Source organism: Lacerta agilis, chromosome 10, assembly GCF_009819535.1.
Source record: "Lacerta agilis isolate rLacAgi1 chromosome 10, rLacAgi1.pri, whole genome shotgun sequence".
In the NCBI taxonomy this organism is placed as follows: domain Eukaryota; kingdom Metazoa; phylum Chordata; class Lepidosauria; order Squamata; family Lacertidae; genus Lacerta; species Lacerta agilis.
Window position 1 is genome coordinate 69,852 of NC_046321.1, and position 20,830 is coordinate 90,681.

Here is a 20,830-nt window from a genome sequence, read left to right on the forward strand (position 1 = left end):
AGGGGGGGCAGAGACATTCATTCCCCAGTTTTCTTATTATTGTGATTGATAAGAATCCCGTGATCGACCATGATCCACCAGGGTCAACCGGGGATCTACCTGTCAATCGCGGTCAACCAGTTGAACATGTCTGCTGTTGAGGGAACTGAGGGCTGTTACGGAAATTACGGGGGGGGGCACCTAAGCAAAGTCTCCTCTCAAGTAAACTGTTGGGATATGGACAGTGGCAGAGGAAGCCTCTGCGCTGTCCGGGGCGGCAGCGGGACAGAGACACCCCGCGGGGGAGGGGCACGACACGTGTGTCGTGATGTTGTGACATCACGACGCACATGGATGCCGCAGAAAGGGGGAAAGGGAAATGCCCTTTCCACAGCATTTTTCTGTGCGAGGGGCGGGCCAGCGAGGAGGGGGCGTCATGCTTGTCCCTGGCATGATGCCTCCTCCTCGCTGGCATGCCCCTCGTGCCAAAAAATAGCCGCTGGAAGGGGGGAAAGGCGGCATGCCCCCGTTCAGGGCCCGCCCAGCCGGGCAGGGTAGGGGGGCTGGCCAAAGTGTCACCCACCCTCCCCTGGAACCCGGGGCGGGCCGTCCCCCGCCCCCCCTTGCTCCACCCCTGGGTACAGAGCGATGCCCTTAAGGGAACACATCAGGGAAATGCATTGCCTCTGCAGCCTCTGCAGGACCACAGACAGCTCCTACTGAGATAACAATGGAATCAAAATCTCTCACTAGATACAATGCAACAAGAATCAACCTAGACTGCTTCCAAATTGAATTAAACGATAGAATAAGCCTCAAATATTATTTTCTAACTCTGGTCAAGGACCCACAATCCGCTTGGTCCCCTCCATAATTCTTCAGGCAGGAGATCACGTTCACACACGTACTCACTCGGAAGCACCCCAGTAAGTAATCAAAGGGTGAGTTTGAAACTCTTTGGACAAATGTTTACCTCCAGGCTTTGATCTGTGGCAAACGGTATAGATCAAAGACCCGATTGTCCTCTCTATCAGTAAGTGCCCAGGATGTCTCCTCCCACACTTGACATGTATTCTCATCTTGCCCAAGTTTTATTACCCTTATGTTAATCCTGTTTTACCCCTGTTAATTATGTATAACCCTCCCCTTTAGTGACCTTTTGATGATGTAGAGATGATGCTTCCCAAACTGTATCTTGGGATGGGGTGGGAAGTTTTTAATATTCCCTGTCACCCTGTTCCCGGGTGTTCAGTTTTGACTGGAACCTTGTTGCACAATAAATTTTGTTTTGCTTCGCTGGTTGGTCTCCTTCCTTGACCCCGCAGATATCCTCGGGCTCCTCCTGAAGGCCAGATGGCTGAGCAGCGTCGCACCTGGATTATTTCCATAACAGGGGCAGCTGGAGGTTGTCAACCTGGAAAGGGAGTGCATCTAGAAGAAGGAGAACTCTCAACATAAACCTCTGCTGCTTTGCAACTGTACTCATTTGAGAGAGGGGGGGGGGAAATCCTTCCAGTAGCACCTTAGAGACCAACTAAGTTTGTTCTTGCATGCACACAAAAGCTCATACCAAGAACAAACTTAGTTGGTCTCTAAGGTGCTACTGGAAGGAATTTTTTTATTTTTTATTTTGTTTTGACTATGGAAGACCAACATGGCTACCTACCTGTTGAGAGAGGGTGTGTGTGTGTGTGTGTGTGTGTGTGTGTGTGTGTGTGTGTTTTACAGAGAATACCATTAAACAACAGAGCTTAGTGATAAGGATTTGAAGGGGGGTCTCCTCAACAAAGCCTCCTCCCAAGTAAACCCGTGGGAGCAGAGTGATGCCCTCAAGGGACCCCTCTAGAAAACGTCCCCTCTCACCATCCAGACAGTTGTTGCACAAGCAGTACACGAACTCCCTTCTAGATTCAAGAAAACCTTTCCCCACAAATAAAGATTTCCTTCCCTTTCCCGGTCAAATATGAACCGTTCTATACTCTATGAATGAGCCATACTTCTCAATGGAGAGAACGCTAGCCAATGAGGGAATTGCATTCAAATCTGCAAAGAGCGCTCAGCTCCAGCTCTCTGCACGCCTCATTACCTCTCTGACATGCCGATGACAGCTGCCTACTGAGAGAATAATGGAATCGAAACCTTTATATCTATAATCCAATCAAAGTTGATAAATTGAAACTAGGCAATCAGAATGATACATTTGAACAGTCTAGACAGCTTCTGTATTTAGCACTACCTTAGAAAAACTTCAAATGTTTAGAAATTCGCATAAAATTGATATTCATGGATTTTATTCATTCCAATGTCATTTTGCTCTATAAAATAAGGACTTTCGAATGGACCAGTCGCTGCCATAATCCCACAAGCGTAGAGTCACGTGCACACACGTACACACTCGGAAGCATCCCAGCAGGCAATCTATGAGCCATTTCAGTAAATTACTGAGCAAATGTTCTCCTCCAGACCTTTCCTTGTGGCAGACTTATGCAGACCAAGATTTGATTGTTCTTCCCCTCAGTGGGTGCTCAGGATGGTCTTTCCAACATTTCACACCCATTCACACGTTACCCAGAGTCATTACCTTATGTTAATCTTGTTTACCTCTATGTTAATTATGTATGAACCCTCCCCTTACTGCCCCTTTTCTGACATTTTGCTGATGTAGTAGTGATGCAGTAATGACATTTTCCGAACTGTATCTTGGGATGCGGGGGGAAGTTTTAAAAAACCCGTGTCACCCTGTTCCGTTGTTCAGTTTCGACTGGAACCTTGTTGCACAATAAATTTTGCTTTTGCTTCACTGGTTGGCATCCTTCTTTAGACTCCGCTGAAACCCGTGGGCTTTACCCTGCAGGACCAGGTGGCAGAGCAGCCTCACACCTGGGCTTTTCCTTAACACTAGGGCTTGCCGATCAGAAGGTTGGCGGTTCAAATCCCCGCGACAGGGTGAGCTCCCGTTGCTCAGTCCCAGCTCCTGCCCACCTAGCAGTTCGAAAGCACGTCAAAGTGCAAGTAGATAAATAGGTACCACTCCAGAGGGAAGGTAAACAGTGTTTCTGTGCACTGCTCTGGTTCGCCAGAAGTGGCTTAGTCATGCTGGCCACATGACCCGGAAGCTGTACGCCGGCTCCCTCGGCCAATAAAGCGAGATGAGCATAGCAACCCCAGAGTCATCCGCGACTGGACCTAATAGTCAGGGGTCCCTTTACCTTTACCTTTTACCATTATAGATGTGGGTAAACCCAAGAAATTAATAAATGGTAGGATTTTGATTATTCGTGGTATGAAGGGATAATGCAGACTGCAAAGGAATTCCTGGGCTGGCTGGCTGTGGGAAGAGCAAACATGTTTGTTATTGTTTAGTTCTGTTTGACTCTTCGCAAACCTGTTAGCATGACAAAAAGGTGTTAATGAGCCATCAGAAAAGGATCCTTTGGCCTGGGGAGTCAAATGTCACAAAGGGGTAACTGTGTGTTTGAGGGGACAGGAAAAGTGAGCTTTGAAGCAGGGATTCCTTGGAAGGAGGAGGAGGAGAAAGAGGGGCTAAGATCCATCTTGGCAGGGGAGATGAAAGGTTGCCTGCTGCCATGCTGTAAGATCTGGACTTCCTCCATGCAGACTAAAGGTGTAAATAGGTGAATAAAGTATATTTCTTAAAGCACGACAGCCTCCGCCGTGTCTTCTATTCTCCAAAGGGGCACTGACCCTGTGTGGATGCCTGAGACCTCCATGGGTTCTTGCCACCACTCGGCCGGGAGAGGGGCAGGCACTGGACTTTTGGAACAATACAATAAAAGTCAAACTAATCTGAAGAAAAGAAATGAAAAGAAATAAAATGAAAAGAGAAAACTCAACACATAGAAAGGCAAGAAAGGGAATACAAAAGCCCTCTGTCACAACTGCCTCCCACTTCAGCCCCCCATCTTCCATCTGTCCCCTAGATATATCACATTAAAGAGTTGCTGGTCTGCCAAACACAAATCTTCTCAGGCACCACAGATTCACCTTTTTCTGTCAAAAAGGCCAAAAGTAGTTCTTAATTTTTTTAATTCTCATTAGAAGTCCAGAACTGTCCATTTCTAGTCAAGTTCAATTCTTTCCCAGGATTCCATCAGATCTTAATATTATAGCCCTTATTTTTCCCAATTCTTCCTCACATCAGTTATTAGTGACCCTGGAGCTTCTTGCTATGCATTCATCTCTCTCCCTTTGAAGCCCACCATTTGTGATCATGCTCCATCTTCTCAAACCATAAAGACATTTATTTATTTCATCAACAAAACAGCTTTCTTTGTGTGTCTCGGTTTTCCTCTCCTCCACCGCTATCTCCTACAGCTCCTCTTTGCATGCCAACAAGTCCTGTTCATTCTTTATGTTCTCCTGTTTGCCTCAAGTCTCCATGGCAGATGGTAACCCAACCTCTGTCTGAAAGCCTCCCCAAGGAACATAAAGTGCTTCCTGTTCTTCTCTCTCTCCCTTTGACCAAAGTCATGTCTGAAAACGGAAGAGGTGAACTAAGAGCCGAAATGAAGATTTTGGGGGAGGAGAGGGGAAAAGAGATGCTCTTGCTACAAAGTCATTGTTAAAACATTTCACATGGCAAAGGTGGATGGGAATCAAGGGGTTTGAGAAGAGCTGGGTGTTCAGCTTCCCAGCCTACTCCTGGGCCCATTTACTCAGAAGTAAGCTCCTCACCTGCCCAGTCTTCAAGTTCCAGTAAGATCCCCTCCGCTCTCCCACTGCCCTCAGCCCACCAGCAACCCAGGGGGGCCAAGCAGCAATGTGATTTTTGCTCCCCCCCAGGCCAGCACCCTTGGCAGGGGCCAAACTAACAAAGCCTTAAGTACACCCCTGGGCAGGGAGCAGGTCGTCCGGGACTCGCAGGAAGATGGTCTCCCATCTTGGGAGAATTCTGCAGCTTTGTAGAAGTGTTCCAAATAATGCCTGTGTGGACAAAGTGGTCGGGGCTGGGGGGGGGGTGGCCTAGAATACCAGGGCTCCTCTATTCCTCCTTGGACACTTTCCATTTTCAACAATGTGATGATTCCACCTCCATTGTGATGCAGTTGCTCTTCTCTTGAGCACATGATTCTGATGCTTTTCTGTTCTTTGGACACCTTCTATTTTCAACAATCTTGTGATTCCACTTCCATTGTGATATCAGAGTTCTTCTCTTTAGTGTCTTTTTTGCCTTTAAGCTTTTCAGGAGAGTTCATCATCCAAGAGGCAAATGTCTCGCATGATTGACACTCTGATGGGGCAAAAATGTCCAAGACGTTTCTACAAAGTGGCACAGAATTGAGCTTGCCATTCACGGTGGCTGCTCTGCTCTTTGCTCAGGATTGCTGCTGCTGATGGTTCCTCAGGTTTAGCAGGGCCCATATTAACAGAAACCTCCGTTCTCTGGACTTGTCCCCACTGCCAGCATCACCAGCACCCATTGCTAGGAGGAAAGGTGAGGAAAGAACCACTGCGTCAGCCCCTCCCACCCTCTCAGCCTCAGATTCTCTCACAGCTGCTTTGGTGGCTGCCCACCCCGTCCCAACTTCAGAAATGGTACAAACAGAAATGCATTGAGGCAGATCTCCTTTGCCCACTCTCCTGCTTATGCTTCTGATTCTGATTCTAGACTTCCCTCTGCCACAAACCCCTTCCCCCCACTCACTAAACCCCGGCACCTCTTCAGCTTCTGCCTCCTCCTCCTCCCAGTCTGCTCCCTCTTCACCCTCTGACCACTCATTGTCGTCTCACCACCAAGCCCCCGACTCTGAGCCTTCTTCCCTTGGTGGTTCCCCAGCTGGCTCCTCCCACAGTTCCTCGGTGTCCAACCAGTCCATGACACATGGATAATGGTGCTGGTTCAGTGCGGATCCAAAATATCATCAACAGTTCAAATGACGGTTCATAAAATTTCCGTTTATATTGAAACTGACGGTTTGTATGTTGCTGCTTTTAGAAAATTGACTGAGGACTTCAGTACCTCAGAACGTGGTACGAAAACATTTAAAATAAAATCCCACTGCATTTCTCTTTTGTCAGTGCCTCAGAGGGCAGACCCTGCCACAGCATGGCGACAAAGAAAACCAAGTCAAAACCTCGGAAGAGCATCGCCAAGAGCCTGAGCACGACTGGGCCGCTCTTGACGGAGCAAGAGCAGACCCTGAAGAAGGAGTCCGTCATCCTGGCAGAGCACATCCACACCTACTCGGAACGGGTGGACCAGTTCCAGAGCAGAAACGAGTTCCTGGACAAGGAAGCGCAGGAGATCCGGCTGAACAGCAAGGCCTACCTGAACTACCTGAACAGGCGTGCTGTCCGGTGCCAGGACGCCATCACTACCCTCAATGAGCAGAACCTCTTTGACCTCACCACTGTCCTGAAGCAGAAGGAGGAGCTGACCTCCCAGTACACAGACAAGGAGACAGAGATGAGGAGCCAGCTGATTGAGATGGAGACCAAGTTCTCCCTCATGACCAAGGAGGTTGAGGAGCTCAAGCCCTTCAAGGAGCTGCAGTCAGAGCAGCTCATCCGCATCCGGGAGCTGGAGAAGGAGCTGCTGGCCATGAAGATCCAGCACTCGGAGCAAATGCGCTTGCTCAAGAGCAAGTACCTGCACCTGAAGGCCGAGTACGAAGTGCAGGCAGATCAGAAGGTCCAGGCTCTGGCCAAGAAGGCTGAGAAGGAAGCCGTGCGCAGCCTCATCCAGCACACCAACCGAGTGAAGGAGGAGAACAGGCGGCTGCGCAACGAGCTACTCGGCCTCATCCAGCGAGCTAAAGGCCTGAAAGCCGTCCGGCAGCAGCTGAGAGAGCAGAAGGAGCAGCTCCTGCGGGAGCTCCGGTATGAGCAGGGCCTGGCACACATGCGCCGCTGGCTCCAGCAACAGGGGGCTCAGAAGACCCGCCCCACTCCCAGTAGCCAGCCTCCCAAGAGTGGGCCAAACTCCTCTTGGGGCGCGAGTGCTCAAGGGCCCGCAAAGAGGGATCTTCAAGCAGCCGCCGACGAAGGTTTGCCACCACTCTGGACCCCCAAGAGCAGCAGCAAGCAGAAAGCGATGCCCACAAGCAGCCAGCAGTCTTGAGAGAGTGAGTGGTTTCTGGCATGTGAGCAAAGGTGAGAAGGCCTGAGAGCAGACTTCTGAATGTTGAGGTGGAAATTCTGACTCAGAGACAGCAACAAGCTGTTCGGGGATTGGAGACTGCAGCAGCTCATGCGTTCTGCTCTTCACTTCGTATCAGAGACGGCAGGAAACATGGACCAAACCCTCACCCCTCAATTAAAAGGATGTGTGTGGATGTGTGTCAGTGCTGGATGGCAGCTTCCTCTCCTCTTATGGGGGTCTCGGGTCAAGCGGGAGGAAGAGGTCTCTGTGCCTCTGCTTACTCCCAGGCAAGCCCATCAGCCTCACAGCCAGCAGCAACACCTGCACCCTGCTCTTGAGGCAGCCTGCTTCCACCCACCACCCCTCAGGCCAGGGGCGTCTTACCCATAGATGTTAGTGGTGCGGGGCGCCGGGGCACCAGATTTGGGAGGCCGTTACAGGCGGAGTGTCCAGGAAGGAGAGTCAGGGCGTGCTCCCTTCCCCGCTCTGGGGCAGCCTGCTCCTCTTCTCTTAGCCACCCATTGGAGCACGCTGCGTCTGGCTCAGGGAAGCCCCTTTGCATCCCCTCCCGCCAGGGCTGCTTGGGCGCCTGGTGGGTGCAATTGGGGCGGGCATGGGGTGGGGTGGGTGTGTCTCTCCCACCCCTCTCTGGCTGCGTTGCGGCCTGCGCACCTCCCTGCAGTGTCTGCGAGCGGAGCAAGGAAGCACCCTGTGCAATCCTAGCACCGAGTGAGGATGGGACAGCCGGTGAGCCACCTGATCTGCTTGCTGGCCCTCCTGTTGCGCGGACTTCCCCAGACGGGGGTAGGTAAGGGGTGCCAGGCGCTTAGAGGGAGGCTTTGCAGGAGGGCTTGGGAGGCCATCTAGGCTGCGATCCAGGCGCCTCTTACTTATGTGCAGCGCCGAGCGCGTGTCGGACCACGCAATGTAAACAAGCTGGACTGAAGTCCCCCCCCCCCATAAAAGGTTGACAACTCTGGGAAAGGGGGGGGCGTCAGAGAGAAATTTGCCCCATGGTGCCGGATATGCTTAAGACGGCCCTGCCTTGGGCAATAGCCCTTGCCCACTTCAGGAGGCATCAGTGGAAGGGGTGGGGAACCTGTGACCCTGCAGGTATTGTTGGTCCCATTACCCCTGAGCATTGGCTGTGGCGGCTGTGTGGGAATGTTGAGGGTGGCAGGAGAGGATATATTGATTAATAATAGCCTTCCTAACTCACACTAGCTAGTTTCTTTATATAGCAGAGTGCATTCCCTTTCTTACGCAGTAGAAAACTGGTTGCAGACTCGTGTGAGCCTCTTAAGACAATAAGTAATTCAGTCTGGCTTGCCCAGATTGAGAGATGTTCTATTACTCCTGGTAAGACCCCTTTGATCCCTCCTAAAAGAATAAAGACACAAGAAGAAGAAGAAGAAGAGTTTGGATTTGATATCCCGCTTTTCACTACCCAAAGGAGTTTGGATTTGATATCCCGCTTTTTACTACCCGAAGGAGTCTCAAAGCGGCTAACATTCTCCTTTCCCTTCCTCCCCCACAACAAACACTCTGTGAGGTGAGTGGGGCTGAGAGACTTCAGAGAAGTGTGACTAGCCCAAGGTCACCCAGCAGCTGCATGTGGAGGAGTGCAGACACGAACCCGGTTCACCAGATTACGAGTCTGCCGCTCCTAACCACTACACCACACTGGCTCTCACAAGTTATTCATAAATAACACAAAGTAGTTTTATGCATGATCAGTCAGGCTTAAAGTTACAAACATGTAGTTTTACCCCATATGGGAGATGACCTGGGGGTCTGCTTGGCTGGCAGCCAGCAGTCCATTCCAGGTGAATCAGGAAGTTCGCAGGACTAAAGGAAGATGGAAAGGAGGAGTGGCAGCATGCCTTGGCCTTTTCCCAGGTCTGGGAAGGTCACGCCACCCACTAGTCACACGCAAGGAAGGATGCTCCAGGCCAAGAGGAACAGGAAGTTCGACTGGACCAACATCCCCTGCATGTCCACACTAGCAAAACAAGGAATGTTGTACTTGACTGCTCCCAGTGGATTACATCCCACAGGCAGGAGCGACAGCTCAGCTTCCCCTGGTTTGTGGGCTCCAAAGAGGGTTCACTGGGAAGCAGCAGCCAAAGGGGCTCCAGAAGGAAGTTGTCACCCAGAACACACACCAGTGAGCACCACTCACACCAGGCATGATGAAGGGCAAGGATCTGTGCCATCGACCCCAATTTGGCCAATTCATCCAGCGTAATCAGTTTCAGAGAAGCTGGTGAGCATTGTGGGAAGGCTGTTTCTGCAGCTGTCCATTAACATTTAAATCCTTCCTCCCCCTGCTGCTGCCTTGAAGAAAAATTCCCTCCTGAGGTTGCTGTTGGACACAGCAGAGCTCTTGGCCCCTCAGCTCCTTATTTTCTTTCTGAATCAAAGACACCTTAGCTGCAAGGATGCAATTATCTTCCTAGATTGCCCCAAACAAGGAGCTACAAGGCGAGTGGTGAGATTCTGGCACTGCATCTCTACTGCATTGGGAAGCAGGATCCCCACATTCCACAAGCTACCCTGAAGCCACCATAGCACAAAGCACAGAGCCCCCACTTCCCAGCCCAATCTCAGGTGGCAGCATTTGTTTCTTGGCTGATTTAGGTAGCACTGGCCTGCTCCAGGCTTCTGTTCTCAAAGAAGCACGACCAAGTAAGAAAGTAATTCTCAGATGGGGTGGGTGACAGGGACATCCCGCTCATGTGGGGAGGGGCATATGGTGACCTACTGGCTAGAGCTTACCTCCCTGGTCGTGAAATGGCTTTTGCAGCACAGGTGTGCCCCTGGCACATATCACAGGAGTGGTCAGGCCCTCCAGACACCCCACCCCCCTCCCATGAGATGCAACAGGCAGCAGAAGGCCAGCTGGAGCAGGTGTGAGATCATCCATAGACTTCCAGTGATCCATTTGCGCTCAAAAGCGCAATTAGGAAGAAAACAATACTCAGGACACGCAAATAGTTTGCTTTATTCATAACTCAATGTGTTACCAAACTGACTTAATTGCCTGGGCAAATGAGACCAGACACGCAAGGATTGTAAAAAACATTTGGAGCGGGGGAAGGAGGGAAGAAAAGACTCAGCAGTTCCTGGAGAGGTGGCCCAAGCACCACCTGGTTGCTTCTTGGGAAGGAAAGCGTCCCAGACGTACAGCAAGGGATCTGGAGCTGCTGCGCCAACCCTTTGCTAGTGTGGGAGAGTTGCTTGTGGGGTGAGAGAAACTTGGGCAGCAAAATCAGCGCTGAGCTTCTTCATGACGTCTCTGTGACTCAGCCCCTTCTGCGAGTGCTTAGCAGAGCCGTAGTTTTCTTTCACAAACTTTGCAAACGGTGTGAGCGTTGCTTTCGCCGGCGTGCCATCCTTGCGCGTGGGCTGGCACAGCACAAACTGCCCCTTGCAAAGGGCACAGACAAAGCGCTGAGTGTCCAGAGACTTGGAGTGGCGCCCAATCCTGGAAAGCAAAAACACAGGAGGAGGCCTGAGGCAGCAGCAGACAGGCGGCCGCAGGAGGCGGCCCTAAGCAAAACCCACTAACTGGGAGCCGGATTCAGCAAGAGGCCACATGGCCAGCCCTCCTGATGCCCAACTGGATGCAGCAAGGACCAAAAGGGAGGTGACGGGGGGACCTGACAACTATATTTCCCAGAGATGTTCATCTTGCTTCAGGATGAAACCCACCCATACACATGAAAAGAGAATAAAACCAACATGAGCTATCATGCAGATCAGAGCCCAGAGCAGGTCCACAATAAGCCAATCTAGACAAGTTCAGTGGTTGGTCAACAGAAGCCCTTCTTGAAAGAGCAACGCCAACTATTCCCCTGGAACTAGGAGTTGTGAGCAGGCCTGGCTAGTCTCTCTGGGTAGGGAGGCCCCAAACAGGGAGCTAATTTCAAAATGGTCCCTGGACCAGTTGCCACCCAGCTGTGTCCAAGAAAGCAGGCCTCAGCAGGCTGCTTTCAACCTAGAGGCCAAGAATCTCCCTGATGATTCCCAGGAAGACAAATTCTGCAGCCACCATGACAGGTGCTTGTCTACTGTCCTCCTGCAGAGTATTAGGGAGACCATCATCCAGGTCAAGCTCTGGCCTTGGGTTTATATGAACGATGGAGAAGGCAGTGGGAAGAGAGGCAGAGGGCTTTTGGGGTTCTGGCATCCCTTTAATTTTGCTATAATGACTCCTGCCCTGGGAGGTCTATGATTCTATGAGGTGCCCATGCCCTCCTCACTGGGCACTTTAGCCTGGCACTTAAGGCAGAGTCTTTTCAGGGAGCATTTTTAAGCTGGCATCTGGTGAGGATGGGCTTTGGTTCACCTTGTACTGAACGTCAGATGAGCCTGCAGGATCTGGCCAAAGGGGCGCATCCTGTTCTCCTCAGTGGCCAACCAAGTGCCCACCAGGTCCCAGAAGCAGGACCTGAGCACAGCAGCAGCAAATCTCCCCACTTGTGATTCCCAACAGAGCATTTACTGCCTCCGACAGGGGAGGGAGAACAGAGCTTTTAGTCTCCATGTATTCGACTTATCCTTCTTTGAAGCCACCCAAGGTAGTGGCTGCTGTTACTTCTTGTGGGAATGAATTCCACAAACTATGTGCCATGTGAAGAAATACTTTCTTTTGCCTGTCCTGAATCTCCCAGTGTCCTTGGATGTCCACAGGTTCTAGAGTTATGAGAGGGAGAAAAGCTTTCCCCTCTCCACTTTCTGCCAGGGGGCTGCTGCTTGGGGGCTTCCCTGGGGGGCATCTGGGCTGGCTTCTGTGGGATGAGGAGGGTGGACTAGAAGGGCCCCGTTGGCCTGGCCCAGCAGCCACAGGGCTCTCTTTCAGCTCTCAAACCCTCATTCCCCTTGATCCTCACCAGACCAAACTGATGTGGAACTCAAGGGCTAAGCAGGGCAAAGCTCAAGAGTGAAGAAGACACTTCCTGGGGGCCAGGAGGCGGCCCCACACTCCCAATTCCCTCACAAGGCACTGACTGCAAAATCCGATATATCTGGACATCTTCCAAACTTCATTCCAAAAGCTGATGGGTGGCGTCTGACCACCTTCTGTGGGGTTAGCCCACAAAACCATTAGGGATTTCAGGATCAGGGCCGTGGAAAGCTGGAGATTCTTAGAGTCACTAGCAGATGCAGAGACTCTCTTAGAACAGGATATGGGCCTCACTCAGGACTAGCTGCAATAGCTGAGCCGGGATCGGGGTTAGAATCACCCAACGCACTCAAATGCCTCATCAGGAACAGGCCCCAATCCTCACTCACGTGTTTTTGCACTGGCAGCACTCGTAGGTGAACTTGTACTTGATCTCATAGTTGTGGCATCGCGACACCACTGGGAGCTCTGGGTGGACCACAGCCGACTTCTTTGCATACAAGCGCCAAAACCGGCCGTGGCCGTCTCGGACCCCGTGGATCAGCCAGGCAGCTGCGTGGCACAATTCGTGGATCAGAGTGTCCCGAAGTCGATCTGCGCAAGACAGGAGAGTCATGGAGCGAGGAGACGTGATTGCAGTTGATGCGCAGGCGCACATGCACCAGGCTCACCACGAGGGCTGGGTGATCTCCGGCTTTCAACATCACAATGTATCACCAGCTAAACATCACAATATAGTGATATATCACCACGCCTGAAATAAGGATGGAGCTATGGAGAGGCATTGGCTGGCTTCACAGTTTTCCCCGCATCATAATTTTTGCATAACACACAGAGACATGATTTGTGATATATAGTCAAGAATTATGAAACCAATACAGTGGAACCCCGGGTTGCGGACATTCGAGTTAAGAACGCCCGCAACCCAGAAGCATTTCTGGAGCGTGCATGACCCCCGGATGTGCAGAACGCTTCTCCGCACTTCGCGCATGCGCAGAAGCGCTCAATTCACGCTACTTCCGGGTTTTTTCTTTTGGGGGGGCGTTCGCGTTATGCATGCCCGTGTTACGTAGCGCAATCCGGAATAGATCGCGTGCGTAACATGGGGTGCCACTGCATCACAAAATGGACTTCAAACCGGTTTTGGGTGATTTTTGAACATATTGCCCAGCCCCACTCACCACCTTCCCAGACCCTGAGTGACTCTCCTTCCCTTGCACTGCCCTTCCTTGAACAAGCCGACCCAGGAGACCAGAGAACCAGCAGGGTTAGGGGAGTGAGGAAGACATGAAGACAGGCTGCATCCACTTTGCAAATTTGCCTGCTTCTAGCAAGCCCCGCTTGATCAAGGTCTGTTAATACATTGTGACTTCTGGTGTCTTGATTTACAGTATGGCATTAACGCTAAACCAGAGTTTACAAAGAGGAATGCTTAGGATAATGCCCCAAGCCAGCAATTCTACTATGGTGGGGGGCAGGATGTGGCCTGGGATAAGGCCCCACCCTTTCTGAAATCAAGCAGATCTGAACCTGATCAGTGCCTGGATGGGTGACGTTCTGGGAGCCACATGGGACCCCCCCCCCCCCGAGCTCCAGGGTGGAAGAAAGGTGGGATTTGGATACAAGGAAATAAAAATAATACCACCAGTCTCCCCTCTACTTCTTCAACCTCAAAGCTCCTTTCTAAGCCGGTTACAGGATCTGAATCTGTGCACTGCCGCCATCCAAATGCAGAATTAGCCTTGCAGCGACTCAACAGAGCCTCAGGACCCCAGGAATACCCCTTCCCCCCACTTGCCTGCAGAGTCACAGACTTTATCCGACAGCATTATCCGGGCATAGCGCTGCCCCTCAGGGCCCTTCAGCTGGCCACTCACACAGCACCCGGCGGTTTTCCGCATCTTTTTGTTCCAGACAATCTCCATATTCTCTGGCAACTGAAAGGACAAGAGGGAGAAGCAGTTCCCACCCGGTCCTGGAGCTGCACTCCTGACTTCTGAGCTGAGGACCAGGCTGGCCAGAGACAAGATGAGCCCGGCTGGCCGGCCTTTCACAACACGCCCTGTGCTCTTTCGTTTCACTGAGTCCCCAGGGCAGGCGTGCACTAAGCCCTCTTTGTGCAGCTTGGCTCTGCGGAGGAGCAGAGACCAGACAATCTTCCCCTCTGTCTTCTCTTTGGCTTGAAAGTAGGGAGCCTGCAGAGAGGTCCAGCATTACTTTTGCACAGCACCCACTCAGCCGCGGGACTCTTGACTTCAGCTTTGCTGATGCAGCAATCCAGGCAAGAGTCAAGAGGCAGATCATACAGCAGGCAAGGAACCCCTCGCTGCTGCTGCTGCCGCCGCCAGTGCCCTTCTGCCCCCTTTCCCAAACCCTCTCAAGAGGCCACAGGATTCATAGAAGAGACAAGGGGTCGGCAGCCATGAGCGGAAGCCAGACCCAGCAGCCCACCTGCTTGGAGCAATGCAGAAACAACCCCATTCCAGCTCTGTACCTTTTGCTCAAACACGGAACGGTTGTAGAAATCATAGAGGGTCTGGGCCAGCTCCCCCTTCCTTCTCCGGAAATGCTTAGAGTGCTGGGATTCTGGGTCGGACAGCTCTTGCAAGAAGCAGCCCTGCACCTGGCAGGAACTCCTGAGGGGGCAAAGACCCATGAGAGGGAAGGAAAGGGTAGCCAAGGCAACCACATTTTTCTGCAGCTCCTGTGTGGAAGCCACTGACACTGGGGTCCGCATACAGAAGGGGCATCCCGGTCTGCAGGCTGCCAACAGGAATGGAAGGCAGAGGGCTCCTCCCATGCCCTCAGGGAGGAGGAGCTGGGCTTGCTGGATCTTCCAGGCTCACCACTTCATGCCTGGGCCAGCTGCTTTGCCAGAATCCAAAGCTGGGAACAGAAGCATGAGCAGAAGATGAGCTCACCTCATCTGTGTCTGGTGGGACGGGGTGATGTCACCGAGCACCTTGCTCTTCGGAGCTCGCACAGAGATCGGCGGAGCCGGAAGAGGCGATCTGGGCCGCGTGGGAAGGGCGCTCTCGCTCTTCACAGCCGGGCGGGTGCTTCCAAGGGGAGACGGGATGTTTCTTCTCTCTACCAATTACAAGCCAAAGGTTCAGCACAGGCAGGCAAGGCCCCAAGTGGAAGCGCAGGTCCTTGCTCTGCAGGATGAGAGCTGCCGCCCAGGGCAGAGCACATGGCCAGACAGCATCACAAGCCCTTTCTGCTCCCCAATCAAGTGTCCAGCATGTAAAGCATCTGCAAAGTCCTGCAGGGTCCAAGCAAAGGCCCACCTAGCCCAGCTAGCCTATCTCAAGTGCCTGCCCCTCGTGCAGAAACACTTCCGAGCCCATCTCTGCAGCTCACTCCTGACACCCACGATCCAGGCGGGCTGGCTTCTCCTCTGGCAGGTTCTGCTCAGCCCTCCTGAGCAAGATCTGCCTCGACAGGCCTGACTGGGCTCCCTAAGCTTGCCATAGCCCCCTCTAGCGCTAGCTGAGCCTGTGGCCACCCCCATATCCCGCAAGAGGGTCAGCGAACAAAGCAGGAGCAGCAGCACTTCCGCCTGCCCTGAACCCTTCAGGTGACCCAGAGGACTTGCACCCTTACGGGAGGCGGAGGAAGACAACTCTCCTGGACACGCAGCCCAGCCACATCCCCGTGGGGTGTAAAACACAGAGCAGGCAAATACATCATTTCTAGAGTGGACATAAAAAGGGGATGTCTGGACCAGCCAGTCGGAACTTCGTGTTTCCTCCTAGGCTGGGACAAACTTCCTCTACATGTTAACCAGAGGTGGGCGTGGCCTCACCTGCACAGGTAACACAGGTAACAAAACAGCACAGGGGAGGCAGCCATATCTCTCTCTGACTCCATTCCTCGAAGAAGCAACATCTCCTTCCTGAGATAGATTTCAGGTGTATATATTTTGTAACATAAGTCTGCCTTCTGAGATCCATTTGTGAACAGGATGTGTGAGTAAACTGTTTTTTACTTTTATCTGTGTTGTGTCTATTCTTTTAAGAGGTAATAAAAGGGGATTTACCAGGAAACTTATTTTAGAGGCTTATACAAGCCTGGCAAACCTATCTGTTGTGAAAGTTTAAAAGGGGAATGTTAAATTATAGAACTTGTTAACACAAGTTGGGAAGGTTATAATTAAACAATATATCCTCTCCTGTCTCCCTGAACATTCCCACACCCCCCATACCATACAGTGCTTTATCGGGGCCCTCTGGCAAACCCCAACCTCCTCTGACCCAAATCATCAGTCCAATGAACGTCAACCAGTTCCCCGTTTCCACACACTTCTGAAGCCAACGGTACTCAGGACCAGGACTGTGCTAACATTACTTAAAATGACGATATTTCTAATTATACGACAGTGTGAAGAGGATAGGGGGTGAGGGGAATAGTCCTGCAGATTGTTTTCAAGCTTATGGAGAATGTACTCCTCCCTTTCCCCTCAAGCTCCCACTTTCCATGAGGCAAAAAAGGTTCTACAGCTGCAGTTTCAGGAAATCTCCCCTTGTCCTGCAACCCCCAAAAGGTGTTAAGTGGGTGCTGAGAACCGTGCCTGCCTTCACTCTCCTTCCCGAGAAAGACTGAGGGGCCCCAGCCTTTCCTCAACAGTCCAGGAATTCTCTTTTTAAAAATAACATTACGTCTGCACAAAACACTTCCCCACTTCCTTTTCCCCAACCAAACTGAAGGCCCAAGCTACAGCGATCTCCGAATTGTGGCCATAGGGTTTGAGGGTGGGAGGACCCTGGAAGCCCCCTCCTGGCCCAGAGCTCTTCCAGGATGAGGGTGGGAGCAGAGCTGCCTCTCTTACCGGTGGTGCCCTTGGGGTCTGCCGCTGCTGCCTTCCTGGCAGAAAGGAGCATCTTCTGCTTCAGGCGCACCAGGAGGCTCTCCATCTCCTCATCCGAGGTGTCGGATCCCAGCACAGCGCTTGCTCTCAGCTCCTGGCTCTGGGTGGTGCCTCCAGACTGCTCCAGGGCACAACTCCTTCCCTCCTCGCTCAAGGGAGAACCGGGGCTGCCCCTGCGAGCGACAGGACGTGGCAAGCTCCTCCAGGCCCACTTGGGGGCCTGGCGCGCTCGTCTGGGCTGCTGGGGGTTCTCTGGGGTGCCTTCGGCAAAGACGGAGTCGTCGTCGTCGTCGTCACTGTCGGTCTCACTGAACACAAGGGGAGGCAGAAACGAGGCAGAGGGAGCAGCCTCCTTTCCAGGCGCTCCAGGCACCTCTTGCACCTGAGCAGACCGCGGCCCTGCAAGGCAGCAAAGCAACATGTCCCAGGCGCTTCTTGGGAGTCAAACTGGGCAGACCTATCACTGCATTTAGAGAACATGAGAGTGCCCCAACTCAGCTCTTCCTCTGAAGTACTACAATGCTCTTGGGCTGGGGTGTTGCTTGGGCGTTTTAGTTTGAGCAGGGGGTTGTGGCTGCTTTTCTTTCTTTGATCCTTATTTTAGATTTTGTTGTGATTTATGTGGAAATTGTTCAGTTTGGTTTTGCATTTTGTAATGTTTTACGTATCATTTATGACTACTGTTGTTGTGTTGGAATTACACTTTTTTTGTTGTAATAATAATAATAATAATTTATTATTTGTACCCCGCCCATCTGGCTGGGTCTCCCCAGCCACTCTGGGCGGCTTCCATCAAATATTAAAATACATTTAAAATATCACAGTTTAAAAACTTCCCTAAACAGGGCTGCCTTCAGGTATTTTGTAAGCTGCCTTGAGCATGGCTTGAACTGTGGAAGGGTGGCACACAAATAAAATCACAGCAAGGTGAGTGCCCCCACCCATCCCACATTGCCCTTACATGGGGCCCAAATTCCAGCACTCCTGTGGGGTGAAAAGAGGCCGCCAACTGCCCCCCAGGTTCAGAGCTCTGTGGGGTCCCCAGGGAGGGAGCAGGTTTCTTGCGTGGGCCACATCACCCCAGCTGAGATGGAAAGACGCAGCCTGGAGGGAGGGGGAGGAAGAGAAAACAGGCCATTTGGAAGTGAATCCCCCCCCCAGGATGCTACTCTGCCCCCTGGACAAACACATGGATGACCTGCCTTGGACCAGGACAGTTCAGCCAGCCTCCTCTGACTGGCAGCAGGGTTTTTCCATTATCACTTGCCTTTCTTGCCAGATCCATATTTGCTTGTGAGGTACCTGAAGAAATCATCCTTGGAATCATCCAATCTGGGACACAAGAGACAAAGGCAGCAGCGTCAGGAGGCAAACAAGGATGCAGAACAAGTCCTTGGTCTTGTTTGTGAAATATATACTAAGCCCACAATTTACACAAGGGTCGCATTCCAGGATCGTGCCTGAAGACAAAATCTTGTATAGTCCAAACACACACTGGGCTCAGTGGTGGGTGGGGTTGCCAAAGTCTTTTCCCCCAGATGCCCATCTCCTCTCTATTTATTTATTTATTTATCTACCTACCTACCTACCTACCTTATTTACTTATTTATTTATGCATGCCAAGGGCATGAAGCTGAACACACACAAGTTAAACGTGTGTAAGTTGTGGGCTTATGTAATTCAAATAAACATGCAAAGTCAGAGCTGTACTCACTTTAAGGCAGCTGAAACAATTTCCAATTCACTGTTTGAAAAAGCCCAACCCAGCTCCCCCCCCCCCTTGGCATAACCCACCTGCTCTGTGTCCTTGGAATGCAGCATGTTGCAGGTTTGGGGGTCTTCATTCGAGATAAAACTAAGTCAAAATCATGAAAGGGGGAGAAATGTCATTTTTTTTGTTTCCTGAAAGCTGTTCTTCTAAAGCTCACAAAGGTGGCAGCTTTAAAAACTAGTCAGTGTTGAAATGAAATCAGGGATGAAGGAACAAACTGGATCCACATTCAAGGGGCTCAGATGCCAGCATGAAGCTGCGCCCAGCAGAAAGAACTCAAAGGAGAGGCTGAACGTTCAGCTGAAGAAATTTGATTTTGGGATTCTTCTGCCTGTTTATATACAGTGTTTTTAAGCAGGCCTCTGCCAGAGATGAGTCACAGGTTAAAGTGTCATGCTCACTCACCTTTCCAGACGTGCTCCTCCTCCTCCCATCCGTTGACCCAAAATTAGCCAGAAGCAGGTGGCAGGTTGCTGCTGAGCCGCCCCACCCCCACCCCCAACCTGCCCTCCTAAGGTGCTGGGGTGGCATCCCACCAAGTCCTACTCAGAGGTTGTGCTGCGTTTCAATGTTAGATGGCATCAATATGCAGGTGGCATATGTTGCTGAGCTCAAGGGAAAGGGAATCTGCGTGCCTGGCAAAGGGCTTCACTCCAGAAGAAACCCTTGGCCAAGAATCATAGAATTGGAAGAGACCACAAGGGCCATCCAGTCCAACCCCCTGCCAAGCAGGAAGAGACTCTGGTGCATAGCAGAAACAGGACCGACTGTCGAGGGCAGAACTGCTTTTCAGTGAGTGAGAAGAGATGCTGACAGTGCAGCAGTCTGAAGAAAGCACAAGCCTCCCTAGACTGAGTAATACACTGGATGACCTTATACATAAAGATCAAACTGGCTTTATTAAAGGCAGACAAGCAAAAGAAAATATTAGAAACATAATAAACATAATGGAAATGTTAGAAAATAATAGAGGGAAACAAGCTGCAGTACTATCACTGGACGCGGAAAAAGCCTTTGATAGGGTCTCGTGGCAATTCATGGAAAGAGTTCTTAAAGAAATAAACTTAGGAGAAAACTTCGAGCGGGCAATCAAGGTTATTTACGAGAAGCAGAAAGCGAGACTGATAATCAACCACAATTTGACTAATAATATAAATATAATGAGAGGGACCCGTCAGGGATGCCCCCTATCACCACTCCTATTTATAATTGTTTTAGAAATATTGCTAAGAAACATAAGGGAGGATGACAGTGTAAAGGGAGTGGTGATAGGAAAGAAAAGACATAAGGTCAAGGCTTTCGCTGACGACATACCGTATTTTTCGCTCCATAGGACGCACTGGACCATAGGGCGCACCTCATTTTTAGAGGAGGAAACCCAGGAAAAAAACATTTTTCTGGTTTTCCTCCTCTAAAAGCCCTGTTTGTTTGTTTTTTTGAGGATCAGCTAAAAGCTTTGCAGCTTTTTTGCAAAGGGAAAAGCCCTGGCTTTTTTGAGGATCAGCTGAAAGTTTTGCAGCTGTTTTTGCAAAGGCAAAAGGCCTTTTTTTAGGATCAGCTAAAGGCTTTGCAGCTTTTTTGCAAAGGGAAAAGCCCTGTTGTTTTTTTGGTTTTTTTTTTGAGGATCAGCAAAAGGTTTTGCAGCTTTTTTTTGCAAAGGGGGAAAGGCAAAGCTCCTTTTGCAAAGGGGGAAAAGCAAAGAGGAAAAGCCCCATTTTTATGGGGTTTAACTCACATTTCTGAAAAATCTTAAGGAAAAGGAGCCATTTCTACTGTTTCCAGACAGATAATCTAATCAGCCAGTCACATGTCCTGGGGAAACAAACAACCTCCCTCTGCAGCACATTCAACAAAGGAGGGCGGGGCTGAAAGGGAGCTGGACTCTTATCTCTTTCTGATCAGCTGCTGAGCGGGGTCCTTTCAACACTCCCTTTTCTCTTTGTAAAATAAAAAACACAATCTGCTTTTGGCTCCTGGGCAATTTAGCTGCAGGGACCACCATTCGCTCCATAAGACGCACAGGTATTTCCCCTTACTTTTTAGGAGGAAAAAAGTGCGTCTTATGGAGCAAAAAATACGGTAATCATTACAACGGAAGACCCCCTAAATAGCATTCCAAAAGTTCTGGAGAATATAAAAGAATATGGTAAGTTGGCTGGCTTGAAAATAAACTATGATAAAACAAAAATGCTAGTTAAA

General features: G+C 50.9%; 2 protein-coding genes across 2 annotated transcripts in view; one reads left to right on the top strand and one right to left on the bottom strand.

Annotated features, from left to right (window-relative positions):
• Positions 1 to 6,030: 6,030 nt before the first annotated feature.
• Positions 6,031 to 7,060, top strand: LOC117054021 (coiled-coil domain-containing protein 166-like). Its single transcript, XM_033162458.1, has one exon. It carries the CDS (start codon positions 6,047 to 6,049, stop codon positions 7,058 to 7,060), a length of 1,014 nt encoding a protein of 337 aa, XP_033018349.1. The 5' UTR covers positions 6,031 to 6,046.
• Positions 7,061 to 10,061: 3,001 nt separating this feature from the next.
• GCNA (germ cell nuclear acidic peptidase) overlaps positions 10,062 to 20,830 on the bottom strand; it is a 36,180-nt gene continuing 25,411 nt past the window's right edge. Inside the window, exons 3-10 of the mRNA XM_033162461.1 lie at positions 18,655 to 18,715; positions 18,128 to 18,192; positions 16,822 to 17,259; positions 14,912 to 15,080; positions 14,485 to 14,626; positions 13,789 to 13,927; positions 12,380 to 12,584; positions 10,062 to 10,568 (exon numbers count right to left, since the gene is read on the bottom strand). Coding sequence (XP_033018352.1) covers positions 10,304 to 10,568; positions 12,380 to 12,584; positions 13,789 to 13,927; positions 14,485 to 14,626; positions 14,912 to 15,080; positions 16,822 to 17,259; positions 18,128 to 18,192; positions 18,655 to 18,715 — 1,484 coding nt within the window. The 3' untranslated portion in view covers positions 10,062 to 10,303. The remainder of the gene's footprint in view (positions 10,569 to 12,379; positions 12,585 to 13,788; positions 13,928 to 14,484; positions 14,627 to 14,911; positions 15,081 to 16,821; positions 17,260 to 18,127; positions 18,193 to 18,654; positions 18,716 to 20,830) is intronic.

Coding starts and splice junctions, on each gene's coding strand:
- LOC117054021 (XM_033162458.1), top strand. CDS start 6,047: ATGGCGACAAAGAAAACCAAGTCAAAACCTCGGAAGAGCATCGCCAAG.